Below are 14,292 nucleotides of genomic sequence, written 5' to 3' on the forward strand. Positions count from 1 at the left end.
GATCGTCGGACATGCATACTTGCAATAAAGAAACTCATCATCGACTTAGGTCCGCTATGATACCGTTTAAATGAGCTACTTGTTATAAGGAAAGAGAGTTATTCACTCCTTTATAGAGGAGTTAGGATCATCATTTTGTTCGATATAGAAGTAGTTTCCATATTATTAACATTAATAATGGGAGTGTAAGTGTTTGGTTTGCCTTTTAGGAGGATTAAATGCATCAATACACTCCATTTCTATCGATTGATTTGGCTTTTACCATTTCTGCAAGGCTCGCATTAATTGCTCCGGCCCGCCTAATTAAAGGCAATTCCTTTAGTTATGCTAAGTACCCAAACTTGGCATGTTACAAAACAAGAGTCGGTTGTTTAAAAAAAGAGAAAACTTGAATTGTCTAAAAGCCAAACTAAACACAGAAAATTGAACTCCGTAATGATAATGGTGAAACAAAACATTTGTTATGTAACATGAATACCATGAAAATATAAATATTAACAAGAGTCCTTCCTTTTCTAATGAAACCGAAAAAGACTAAGCAAGACTATTAAGATAAAAGTATTTGTGCCAAACTATCAACTATGCTCGAAAAGATCTTTAGTTTCTCAATTAGCCATCTACAATATCATGCTGTATATGGCGTACCAGCACCGGGATGGTGAGCTCCAGCGAGCTGAGCTGTGGCAGATGACCCTCTGTAGGGACCACCTCGACGATGGACTTCCCGCCGAGATTCTGGTGGATATACTCGGCCACCACGACCGGCACGGCCAAGTCCTTGGAGCTCTGGATGATGTGGCACGGCACAGTCACGCGCCCGAGGAAGTGCCTCAGGTCGAACGTGAATATCATCCTGAACATGCTCAGCGCTATATCCGGCCGCATGCTGAACAGCGTCCGGCTGAACTCCTACACCGCCGCCGAATCCATGTCGCCCCCCACCGCCAGGGGCGCGAACCCCGACACCCACGACTTGTAGTTCATCTCCATCGCGCCGCACAGCTCGTTGATGTCCTCCTGCTCGAACCCTCCGAAGTAGTCCCCCGTGTTCAAGAACCTATCAAAATTAAATCTTGAGCTAAACTGTATCGAATTTATTTCCCCCCGTGTTCAAGAACCTATCAAAATTAAAGCTTGAGCTAAATTGTATCGAATTTATTTTAGAAATAAGTACAGATACCATAAGAGAGTTTCTATTTATTGTTAGACTTAATAGAAAATAAAGAATCTAATATTCTCTACATATATATAAGCAAGTATTATAGTGCCCCGGACGCGCCAGAAGAACGATTCCATATTTCAGTACTGTTACGTTAGAAGATTATAGCATGTGTAAAGCAATCATAGAAATCTTAGATTCTCATTAATCATCATAGAAATCTTTATATAATTTTCCATTCCATTCCATTATTTCATGGTCTCATCAATTTCTAATTAAATTTAATCCATTTTCAAATAAAAGCTATCAATTACTTCATAATTCATCAAATCTTATCAAATTCTAATATCCTAACCATTAAAAAAATTGAAAGAATTATAAACATTTAATATTATCGTATATGTAGGATTCATTAGATTGAATTTCATTAGATTAATCTTAGATGATAATAACTTAATAAGTCATAATCACCCCATTTAACTAAAATTAGTAGTATCAATGAGTGATAGCATCCAAACCTACTTCCTTGGTCCCCTTTTATAAAATTTTCAAATAAAAACAATTAATTGTAATTATTAATTAAAATGAAATCACCTGGGGGAGGCGGAGAGCATGATGAGCTTGTGAAACAGATCGGGGCGGAAAATGGAAGCGACGGCGCCGGTCATGGAGGAGAGCGAGTGGCCGACGTAGATGCATTTCTGGACTCCGAACTCCTCCAAGATGGCGAGGAGGTCGTAGGCGTAGCCTTCAAGGGTGGAGTAGCGGTCGAAGTCGAAGTAATCGGGATTGGTGGTGCCGGCGCCCATGTGGTCGTACACGATCACCTTGTAGCAGTCCACCAGGTGCGGGATCAGGTGCTTCCACACCGACTGATCGGTTCCGAACCCGTGCCCTAGGACCACCACGGTGTCGCCGCTGCCTAGCACGCGGACGTTGTGCGCTGCTGCGATGGAGCTCGCCATTTGCTTTGATTTTATTTATTTTTTTCAATTTTGTTTGTGAATCGGTTTGGGGAAATGGAGGAATGTTGAGTTTGGGATTTTGCTTTAATAAAAGCGATGATGCTCCGTCAGAATCTTTTCCTTTGATATTTTTAGCAATAGTGAATAATGATAGGATAATTAAAATCGTGAACAAGAGTAAGCAAAACAAACCGGAAACGGCAAAAGTCAGAAGTTGAACCCAAAATGTCGCTTACAGCCCAATTATTGTGCTTTGTGGTTTGTACCCACAAAGCCCAGTTGTGATCATTCCCTTGTAGTAGAAACTTTTATAAACATGAGATATGTCATTTTCCAGAATACTTTGTCCTATATTTTATATGAATATCACTATTTCATTTTAAGACGTTACTTATTAAATGTTTTAGTTTTTTATTTTTTATTTAGATGGATTTCATATTTTATTAATTTAATTCATTAATAATATTTATAAAATTAAGATTTATAATTAATTAGTTTTTTCACTTTCCATTATATTAATTAAAATCAATGCCAAATAAAAATGAACAAATAACAAGGAAATGAGGGATATCTGTACTATAGAAATTAACAGATCATTCATCTTAAACTCATGTACTTAAAAACGTAGGGTGTCATATTTATCATTTAACTCCAACAAATCACAAGTATTAGCATAGTATACTTTTTATTAGCTATAGCCTATATGTATTCTGACATTTTTTTTCTATTGCATAATCTAGAAACCAAAGGGAAGAATTAATATCGATAAACGAAGAATTAATATCGATAAACGATACTGGATACACCAAAGGGAAAAACTAATACTGAGTTACGTTAATTCTGAATTAATCATGTAAAAAAATATAGTGACCCTCAGTGATTACAGTCACGCCATGATAGCAGTCTTAAATGCATGTGTTGACTACATCCACTTATGAAATGGTAGTCATCCATGCATTCTAACACACAACTAACACATTCTATCTGCATATCTAACTCTCTCCCTACAACCATTATTTAGTTTGCCGGAGCTCTGCTGCTAGCGGTGCTGCTACTTCAGAGACGAAACCGTTTTATCTTTAAGGATGACACGCCTATCTAATAGCACTATCGGGGCGTATCTCGTCTTGCGCTTCGACTCAACTTATTTTCCATACAGTTTAAAGTTTCGATTTGTATTTTCAGTTCAATTTATTTCAGTGTAATCTCTTATCTTCTTTAAGTTGTATTACGCCAAATAATGATTTATACCTCTTATACCCAATACTTAAAGCTTTGATTAGTAGATCAGTGGTATAATAAATTGTCATGTTAGTAACAAAAATATATACTCCTCTCTTCCCATTTTCTAAGTTGTTCCACTAATAATAAATTATTTATATCTCTTTTTATTTCTCTTTTTTGGATACTTGCAATAAAGATGAACTCATCACCGACTTGGGTACGCTCTGATATCATATATATATATATATGAGATACTCGATGTAAGGAAGGAGAGTTATTCACTCCTTTATAGAGGAGTTATGATCATCACTTTGTCGATACAGAAGTGGTGAGGGAAAAACATAAATTGAGGATTGTGATATGTATCACTAGTGCTTCATATAGTGCAAACCAAACAACTGTTTCGAATAACCAAAATATCGATTTGTGACTTTTTTTTATCTAGATCACACCTTTGCATGCATCTGAAACTATTGGAAAAAGAGAACGCCCTAATAATGGGATTGTATATATACATTAAAGAGATGTGTGGTTTGCCTTTTAGGAGGATTAAATGCATCAATACAATCCATTTCTATTGTTTTGTTTGCCTTTTACCATTTCTGCAAGGTCCTCATTAATTGCTTTGGCCCGCCTAATTAAAGGTCATTGCTTTAGTTATGCTAACTATCCAAACTTGACATGTTACAAAACAAGAGTCAGTTGTTTAAAAAAAGAGAAAACTTGAATTATCTAAAGCCAAACTAAACACAGGAAATTGAACTCCATAAATAATAATGGTCAAACTAAACATTTGTTATGTAACATGAATGCCATGAAAATAGAAACATTAATAAGAGTCCTTCCTTTTCTAATGAAATCGAAAAAGCCTAAGCAAACTATTGAGATAAAAGTATTTGTGCCAAACTATCAATAGGGCTCGAAAAGATCTTTAGTTTCTCCCACACTACATTTTTAGAGAAAACCCTCTAACAAGCAATCCCTTGCTTCCACTCGCATCAATGGAAGCAAATAAAGATATATTCTTGCATGCACAAGTAAGAAAAGAATTCAAACCTCCAAAACCAAAACCCCCCACTAAGATTCTCACAACAAATAGTATCAACTTTTCCCCTACATAAATGCAACTCATATATCTCACTTAACCTTCATTCACAACCCAAAAAAGCTCAAAAATCCCATCAAAACCAAACCCTACTCTCTTCCCCCTCCCATGGCTCCGGACCTAAACAACGCCGCCTCTCCCACCGACCGCGAGAAGCAGAAGAATCTCGACCAAGAGGTTCGAGAGATGATCTCCACCCTCACCAGCCGCTTGGGCAGCATCCAACGCTCCCAAAAATCAGGGAGCTCGAGCTCCCACGCCCAAGCTGACGACGACGAGCAAGGCATGAGGATGATCACGCTGGCCGGGACCAACCTAGGCGCCACCATGCGCGGCGACCTAGACGACAAAACCGCCGCCCCTCAGGGCCTCTCCCTGCCGGAGCAGGAGGAATCCGCCTCCTACGTCGTCAACAGCAACTTCCAAGCCATCAACAACTCCATCATGCTCGGGGGCAGCTACAAGACCAACGATCCCGGCGTTCATTTGGACATCACTGACTACGTTGACCACAACGACGGCGACAAGAAGGGGAAGAAGAGCAGGAGAGGGGGCCACGGCGGCGGCCACCACCATGGAAAACGCTCCGACAACCTTAGCGACACGGAGAGTGAGAAGAACTGAGAGAGATCGGTCGACATTGCGCACCATATGTGTGTGTGTGTGTGTTTGTTGCACTAAATAAATATTGCTGGTCTTATTTTTATCCTATTCGAGTGCCTTGATCATTTGTATCTTAATGTCGGTTATTTTTATAAATGACTATTTTTCAATAATTCCTTGCGCGTATCTATTTGATATAAGTAGACTTTGAAAATTGGTGTCAACTTGAGAGTTACATCAATACCAAATACGATTAAGTCATATTGGCTCATTGCTTTATTATTTTAAATTTAATTTAAGTTTTCTGGATAACTATGAGATGAACATACAACGCTAACTAAAAGGTCATATATCTCAACTAATTATATAAACAATCACCATATTAGTAGATAAACACAACATGAATTGTATTATAAACATAATAGTACTTCATCCAAGAAGTATGAATTATTTATATAATCCATCCTGAAAAGTATGAAATTTTCTATTTTAGAATAATTAAATAATATATTACCATTAAATATCATTTTCTTTACAACTTATATCATATACTGCATTATTAATGATGTAGAGTCCACTGCACTAAATTACTTATTCTACCATTTATATCTCTATCTTACTTTACCAATTATACATTAAAATTTATGCCGAATCAGATGTTCATAGTTTTTAGGGACAGAGGTAGTATATACTTTCCATTTGTTCCTACTTCTTTCATTGAACATGCGACAAAGAGGTATAGATCTCCAATACTTCGCACAAGACCTGACGCGGGTTTTAAAAAATGTAACAAGAAGTGGGATGAAAAAGTTAGTGGAATATAGATCCTACTTTTATATACTCCATTCATCCCACGGGAATATGCATTTTTGTTTGGATATGGGTTTCAATGTACATTGGTAAAGTAAAAGAGAGATAGAAAGAAAAATGAATTAAGGTATTGTTAGTGAAGAATGAGAGTCTCATCTCAATAAAAAGAAAAAAGTTCTCAAATAGAAAGTGCATATTCTTGTGGAACGAACTAAAAAAGAAAGAATGCATTCTTTTGGGGATGGAGGGGGAGTATTAGAGCGTCATTAACCCCGGTCTGGATCCAAGCCCCAAGTCCTCTCCACGTCATCATTCCCTTAATTTTCAAGGCAAGCCACAACTCCCATAACCCTGCAGGCACAATCCACACTCCAACTATTAAATTGCATTATTCACAATTAGAATCCATTTTACTCGTAAAAATAGAAAACAGTGAGCAATTATAACACGAGAAATTCATAATTCATTCCAAAATTGAAAACAACAAACATAGAAATTCAAAATTAAAAAAAATACAATAAAAAAGTCAGCCCATTAAATTTGAACAAATACTTAAATTAATAAAATTGAAATAAAATCTAGCCCATTAAATATATTAAATCTAAATTTTCCTCACTCCTCTTCTTTCCCTCCTCTTCCCACGCAGTCATGACTCATCTTCTTCCCCTTCTCTTCCCACGCAGTCATTACTCATCTTCTTCCCCTCCTCTCTTTTTCATTTTCTTTCTCTACTTCCATTTTAGTCAACTACTTCTCCCCTCAACTCGAAAATACAACAAATATGAAGGTTCAAATACAAAAACTAAAAAAAAATTGAACTTTTATATAAAAAAATTGTTTGCGGCCCGCCCCAGGAGCGTATAACGCCGGGCCACACTACAACCCGGCTCGGCCTCAGGTCGCTGGCTCGTCCCCAGGCGCGGCCCAGACCCACCCCCGCTTCCCTCCAACGCGCCAAGCTGCAGGCTGGAACCGGTGCGGTCTGACCCGCAACTTTAATGATGTTCTTAGTTTTATAATAAAATGTGAGTGATAATGAGTTAGTGGAATGTTTGGTCTATTGCCAAAAGTAACAGTAAAAAATAAGTGTGACAAGTATTGGCGGCCAAACTAAAGAGGAAACTAATGACAAGTAATGATCGACGGATTGAGTAATTTTTATTCATAATTTTGAAATAAGTACTCACTCCGTCCCAAAAGTATGAACATTTGGTTCGATACGGATTTTAATGTATAAGAAAGTAAGAAATATATATAAATGATAGTGTATGCAGTGTTATGGTGGAGAGTGGACTCCATTGTACTATAATGATATACTAGGTTGTAAATAAAATGATTTGTAGGAGTAAGAGCATCCGCAATGGTCGGCTAGCGACCGGCTAGCCGATTCGTCGCGCTAGCCGATCGGCTAGCCGAACCATTGCAACCGGCGAGGGCGATTTCGGCGAGCGGATCGGCATGGGCTGGCCGATCGCTCGTCGCTGGCCGAAGTGCTAGCCGATCGGCTAGCCGCCATTGTGGAGGCCCGATCGGCCAGCGATCGGCCAGCGCCGATTTTTGTTTTTTTTTTTTTTTTTAAATCATATATAAACGCGATTTTTGTTTCATTTTCATTTGCACCACTTGTTTTAACGAGTTTTCTATCTCTCTAACTTTCTGTACAAGAGCATCATCGAACGATGAGTAACGCGGGTGGTAGCGGTAGCGGTAGTGGTAGTGGTAGTGGTGTGGATCCTGAGTAGTACGAACGGAGGATGAACGAGGCTATGGAGGCCTACATGAACCGCGGGATGGAGCGGTACATGCGTATGGTGGAACAGCTGGCGATACCTCGCCCTCCACGAGTTGTCCACCACCGAGCAGTGATTGATCGGGATCACGTAGCTGCACATCAGCGGCTGTACGAGGACTACTTTGCAGAGTACCCGCGGTTTCCCGCCAACATGTTCCGGCGGCGTTTTAGAATGCGCAGGAAGTTGTTTATGCGCATCGTTGGGGCATTGGAGCGTCAATATCTGTGTTTCCGCTTCAGGCACGATGCGGCTGGCAGACCCGGCCACACCCCTATCCAAAAGTGCACGGCGGCAATCAGGCAGTTGGCCTACGGAGGCGCGGCAGACATGTGGGATGAGTACCTCCACATCGGTGAGTCGTCAGCCCTGAAATGTCTGAAGGAGTTCTGTGGGGGCGTGATCAGCATTTTCGGTGAGCAGTACCTTCGAAGCCCTACTCCCGAAGATTGTCAGAATTTGATGCAGATGCACAGGGAGAAGCATGGGTTCCCGGGGATGTTAGGCAGCATAGACTGTATGCATTGGGAGTGGAAGAACTGTCCGACTGCCTGGAAGGGGGCCTACACGACCGGCTACAAGTCAAAGAACCCCACGATAATCCTCGAGGCCGTAGCTGATTACCGGCTGTGGATCTGGCATGCGTATTTTGGGGTAGCCGGGTCGAACAACGACCTCAACGTCCTGAACTCGTCTCCCCTCTTCAACGAGAAGTGCCAGGGCGTCGGTCCAGCCGTCTCTTTTGTGGCCAACGGCAACCGGCATGATATGGGCTACTACTTGGCGGACGGGATATACCCTCGGTGGCCGGTCTTTGTGAAGACGATCCGACAAACAAGTGATGAAAAGAAGGCCTACTTTGCGCAACGACAGGAGTCGGCGCGCAAGGACGTGGAGCGCGCATTTGGTGTGCTCCAGTCTCAATGGGCGGCAATTAAGGGCCCAACGCGTTTGTGGGATGTCGGATGCGTTTCCGAGATAATGTACGCCTGCATTATCCTGTACAACATGATCGTCGAAGACGAAGGCGTACAACTGACTAGTTGGGTCAGTGACGATGAAGCCGGTCCAAGCCACGGAACGGCCACCCCTAGTGTACGACAGGGGGTACCTCTCGATGAAGCCGGCCGACTCAAGGAATTTTCCAACATGCGCCAAGTGGATGCTCATATTCAACTCCAAAAGGATATAATTGAAGAGTTGTGGGCACGGAGGATTGCACGGCGATAGTTTTTTTTCTTTATTATGCATGTAATTTTTTTTTATCTATGTAACTTTTTTAAATGCAATTAATGAATTTTCTCGTATATGTGTCGTAAATTTAATTCCGTATTTTAATCGTAATTTTAATTCCGTAAATGTAGTATATTTTGAATTGTTTTTATTGCGGCTGGCCTATGGCTGGCCTAAATCTGATGTGGCAGGTGGTTTTTTTAGTGTTACTGACGTGGCAGGGGAGAGAATGGCTGGTCTATGGCTGGCCTAAGCACCATTGCGGATGCTCTAATGTGTTGTTTAACTACTCTAAATTAGAAAGTTCCTAGTACTTTTTAGAGACATAGGAATAAATAAATAGTTTATACTTTTCATGGATAAGGGAGTCCAATTTTAATTGTTGTTTCTCGTTATATGTTTTCGACATTTTAATATCACGAAAATTTTAATATTGAGTTCTTAAATCTATGTTATTTTGGTATTTTATTTTATTTAATACTATAAAAATAAAATTAAAGAAAATGATTGTGAAATAACTTAGAGTGAATTTTTAAAAGAGAATTTAAAGCTTTATTGTAATGCTGGGTCAGCGTGGGGATGGGGAAACTGTGTTTGTGTATAGCACAGCAAAGCCTTAATCATCGCCGCGCGATGGACCCACCACTCATACAATTCCAGCTGTAACGTATATATACTCCAGCAAATATCAATTGCAAACAGAGCAGATTACTCTAGCTGTGTCTAGGGACAGACGATTCCTTTATTAGGAATTTTTCTATTTTTAGGCAATAATATTACTGCATTTCTCAATTTCATTTGCTTTTAATTTTTTATACATATGTCATTTAAAACGGTTCATATTTCATTGTTAGAAATGAGTTTTTACTACCACATCCGTCGTAAAAATAGGAGTGAACTACATAAATCATATTTGATTTTTCACTTTTATACATAAATGATATCCGGTCTTTATTTTATACTCCCTTCGTTTATGAAAATTCATCCCGATTTGACCGGGCACGGATTTTAAGAAATGTAATAGAAAGTGAGTTGAAAAAGTTAGTAGATTGTGGGTCATATTTTTATATATTAATTTTATAATAAAATGTGAGTAGGAATGAGTTAGTGGAATATGGGCCTACCAAAAATAGTAAAAGTGAAAGGGACAAATTTTGGGAGACGGACGAAAATGGAAAAATGAGACAAATTTTGGTGGACGAAGGGAGTATCATTTTTAGTACCCAGTGACAAAAATAAACCTAGATACCAAATATGTGATTTTTTTATAGAGGATATTTTTGAAAATTTCCATTAAATAGTACTAAATATGTGATTATTTTTTATCCTTTTCTCTTTTTCTTCTTTAGTTTCTTCTTCTTTCTTTTTTCTTCATCTTCCTTTCTTTTATCTTTTTTCTCCTTAGTTTATGTTTCTTCTTCCTTCTTTTTTCTTCTTTCTTTTTAGTGATTTATACATACATCTAATTGCATTCATAATATAAATAAAAAATAAAATATCTAATTAAATTATTTATTTAAAGTAATTAAATCAATCGAATATTTTTTATTAAATTATTTTATAGTTTTTTTGAAACACCTAACTAAAAATATTCAACTTTTAATATCATTAAGAATACAATTCACAGTGTTAAATTTTTATTAAGGCTATATTGTTTCGTTACTAATTTAATGTAAAATAATGATAATAATTATTACATAATATTATGTGATTCATAATATATATGATTATATTACAATTATTTATTAATTACTATCAGTTTTTAGTAATAATAATCTATAGTGACTAGTTACTAATTTAATGTAAAATAATAATAATAATAATAATAATAATAATAATTATTATTATTATTATTATTACATAATATTATGTGATTCATAATTTATATAATTATATTACAATTATTTATTAATTATTATCAATTTTTAGTATTATAACAATAATAATTAAATATAATTATAACTATAATGATATTTAGGAATATAAATATAATATTGAACGATATAAAAAATGAATATTAATATTAATATTAATTAATAATAATAATATAAAGAATTAGGAGAATGAGAGAAGATATTATAATATCACTTTTGGTACTAATATTATGTTTGCCCAAAATATCCTCTGTAACATAAATGGGAAAATATATCATCAGGTACCAAAAATGTGATTTATAGGTACAAAAACGATATAAAATAAAGATCAGGTACCATTTACGTGCGAAAGTGAAAGATCAGGTACCATTTATGTAATTCACTCTAAAAATAAAAGTATCTGCGATTGTACGAGTTTTACATCTAATTGATATCCCTCCGTCGTCAAAGTTTGTCTCATTCTACCATTTTCATTCATTTTATAAAATTTGTCCCATTTAGATTCTTACCAAAAATAGACATTATATACACCCTAAATCTTCTCAAGATGAGATCTTTATTCCAATATCTTTGTTTTATATAAAGTCAAACAATTTCTTAAAACTCGCGGCGAATAAAATAAGGACAAATTTGGGCGACGGAGGGAAAAATATATAAAGAAATAGAAGTATCCGCAATAGTATGAGATTTATATCTAATTGATAATATACGGAAGAGATAGAAAAAAAAGTTACTACTAGAATATATTAATAGAAAAATAGGCCCATCTGATTAGAGAAAGAAATAGAAGAGTACCATAAGATAGATCAAAACAGATAAAGTCTTTTTTTATAGGATGAAATGAGTATAATTTAACGTGTTAATCATAGAGAATTAAATAAAAATTCAACTTTTTGAATAAGAAAGTAATATTTAAAATCGATTAATATGAGTCGGTGGCAACTGTTGTATAGCATTGTAGATTAAAAAGAATACAAATTTGATGGTTGATAAATTGTTTCTATTTATTTTTTCGTCTTTGCTAGTGCTAAGTATAGGAAACTTTAATGAAGTCACTGCCTCAAATTACGGAGATTTTTAAAGTTGGAATTGCTTAGAATGAAATGTGTGGATTATTTTGAAAAAATAGGTCGTCTTTCAGATTAGCTGTGCTGCTATTACAGTTAATTGTTTAGATGGAATTTTTAGTTTTATTAATTGTTATTCAAAGAAATTATAGCTACAATTCTATATTTTTATTGCAATTTTACTTTTTATGTACATTAGTTGATCGTTTTTATTGAATAGATTTTATTAAACTTGATTTTTGGTCACTAATTGATTGTTAATTTTTAAAGATCACGTTATGATGAACTTATATTTTAAAGGAGTAGTAGTATTTTTTTGGTTTAATTAAATATCAAAGTATTTCGATTAGTATAATTCAGTTTCCTATTAATTGTTCCGATAGCTAAGAGTTAGAGATCATACCTCTATATTTTAGAGTAAGTTTAAAAAAAGTAGTACTCCTAGTTGGTCAAAAAAGATAAAAATTATGGAGTAGGAGTATATGAAGCAATTAGAAAAACGCGGAAAAGAGCCGTTGGTGAGATGGCGGGTCCGGACCTAATCACATGCTAATCAGGCAACTCCACTCTGTTTAATGTCTTTAATCTTCCACTCTCTTTCCTTTCCCACATTTCTCCTTTATTTATACATTACAGTTTACACTCTCACTCACTCACTCTCAAGTCTCACCTCTTCTGCTCTTCCCACTCCAAATTCTCTCTCCCCAAACCCAGCCATGGACAGAGGAACCGCAATTCTACTCGCATTCATCTGCCTCGTCGCCAGCGTCGGCGGCATTTCCCCCTCCTCCGCCCCCGCCGCCTCCCCCACGGCCGCCAAGGTCTCCACCCCTCCCTCCGCCTCCCCCGTCGCCACTCCCCCTTCCAAGCCCACAACCCCCGCCCCCGTCGCCACTCCCCCAGTCTCCGCCCCACCAACCTCAACTCCCCCAGCCTCACCTCCCGTCGCCGCCGCCGCCCCGCCGCCGCAAGTCAGCTCACCACCATCTCCAGCTCCCGTGAGCTCGCCGCCGGCAGCCACTCCCCCTGCCAAATCGCCGCCGTCCCCCGCGCCGGTCGCCGCTTCCTCGCCGCCAACTGAAGCTCCGGTCGAGGCTCCGGTTGAGGCGCCAGCGCCTAGCAAGAAGAAAAGCAAGAAGCACGCCGCCCCTGCTCCGGCTCCTGAGCTTGCTGGACCTCCAGCGCCGCCGGTCGGAGCTCCCGGACCTTCCGATGCCTTCGCCCCTGGCCCTGCTTCAGTTGGTGATTTGGTACGTTTCAGATCTGGAAATTATCTGCTCTTTTTTCTGCATTTAAGCTTAAACTATAAATCTGGAGCTCTAATTAACCAACTAAATCACAAGATTTATATGCTAATTAATTGTAATTAAAGTAATCACTCTCTGGATTTTTCAGATCTGTGTTAGAAGCTACATTTGGAAACACTAAATTTGTTTTATTATGACTCGTGCTTAAAATGTCGGTGCATTGTAGCGTCATTACCAATTGATTGTGTGTCTTAGTGGTCCCAAATCGAATTAGGTTTTTGCCTTTATAAGTTAGATTTGGAAACACTAGATTTGCTCTTTCAGATTAAACTTGCTCTTTGTCACATAATGATAAACAGTAGTATTAAAATAGAAGCGAATATTGGCTAAGATTACAAATAATAAGGTGTTCGGATCTGAGTTTCACCATGATTGGTAACTAAGTGATGTCAAATAACTAGAAAAGTTAGATCTTGACTAGTTTTATATATTTAGATCTTGTCGGTGTAGTATATAGTTAGAAAAATGATGTTCCAAATCTAAGATCCATGATTAAAATAGGAGAAGAATAGTAGGTTGTGTGAATTAAAAATTATAAAGACATATTTATTGAGAAATTAATGGTGGTTTACTTATTGCAGAGTGGGGTGGAGAAATTGATGAGCGTGAAGAAGGTGTTGGCAAGTTTTGCAATGGCCTCCGTGGTTGGGTGGATGTTGTTCTAGAAACTTCATTCTTTTTTTGTTTATTTGCTATTTTTATTTATATCGACAGGGCCCATCCACGTGCACATTATGAGCACCATAATTTAGCATATTTATATGTGAATTATATATGTCAGACATGATGGGGCTGTATTGGATTCTTTGTGCTTGGGTAGAGATTTGAGAGCGAGAGACAGGCTTTTGTTCATTTGTATTGTTCATTGCTTTACTTCTGTCATGTGCTACTACTTTATTAAGGCTCATTAATTTTATTGATTACTTATTATTTATGAGTAATACTACTACTCCACAATGGTTCTTTTTGTTTTTCGATTTCATAATATACAGTACATCTTTAGTCGGTGACTTATTTTGTCGATGGTAAATTGGGAAATTTTGATAGTAACAAGTTGCCGATGAATTTAATTACTACATCATGATTTGTTATATAAATGAAACATTATGAAACGGTACCAATTAATTGAAAATTTTGTATTGTATTGTACCATTA

General features: G+C 37.4%; 2 protein-coding genes and 1 pseudogene across 3 annotated transcripts; 2 read left to right on the top strand and 1 right to left on the bottom strand.

Moving 5' to 3' along the window:
- Positions 1-410: 410 nt before the first annotated feature.
- On the bottom strand, positions 411-2,373 carry LOC125215623 (karrikin insensitive 2 receptor IA-like; annotated as a pseudogene). Its single transcript, XR_016136576.1, has 2 exons — positions 1,754-2,373; positions 411-1,057 (listed from the first exon to the last, which is right to left on the bottom strand). The product of XR_016136576.1 is annotated as a karrikin insensitive 2 receptor IA-like (transcript).
- Positions 2,374-4,484: 2,111 nt separating this feature from the next.
- LOC125197993 (uncharacterized) lies at positions 4,485-5,229 on the top strand. Its single transcript, XM_048096466.2, has one exon. The coding sequence runs from the start codon at positions 4,562-4,564 to the stop codon at positions 5,075-5,077; it is 516 nt and encodes a 171-aa protein (XP_047952423.1). The 5' UTR covers positions 4,485-4,561; the 3' UTR covers positions 5,078-5,229.
- Positions 5,230-12,460: 7,231 nt separating this feature from the next.
- LOC125209974 (uncharacterized) lies at positions 12,461-14,078 on the top strand. Its single transcript, XM_048109552.2, has 2 exons — positions 12,461-13,080; positions 13,719-14,078. Exons 1-2 carry the CDS (start codon positions 12,547-12,549, stop codon positions 13,800-13,802), a joined length of 618 nt encoding a protein of 205 aa, XP_047965509.1. The 5' UTR covers positions 12,461-12,546; the 3' UTR covers positions 13,803-14,078.
- Positions 14,079-14,292: the final 214 nt, after the last annotated feature.

Source organism: Salvia hispanica, chromosome 3 (assembly GCF_029641045.1).
Source record: "Salvia hispanica isolate PSC_SH4W2 chromosome 3, Shi_PSC_v1, whole genome shotgun sequence".
Lineage (NCBI taxonomy): Eukaryota > Viridiplantae > Streptophyta > Magnoliopsida > Lamiales > Lamiaceae > Salvia > Salvia hispanica.

Coding starts and splice junctions, on each gene's coding strand:
- LOC125197993 (XM_048096466.2), top strand. CDS start 4,562: ATGGCTCCGGACCTAAACAACGCCGCCTCTCCCACCGACCGCGAGAAG.
- LOC125209974 (XM_048109552.2), top strand. CDS start 12,547: ATGGACAGAGGAACCGCAATTCTACTCGCATTCATCTGCCTCGTCGCC. Junction 13,081..13,718: donor CTGCTTCAGTTGGTGATTTG/GTACGTTTCAGA, acceptor TACTTATTGCAG/AGTGGGGTGGAGAAATTGAT.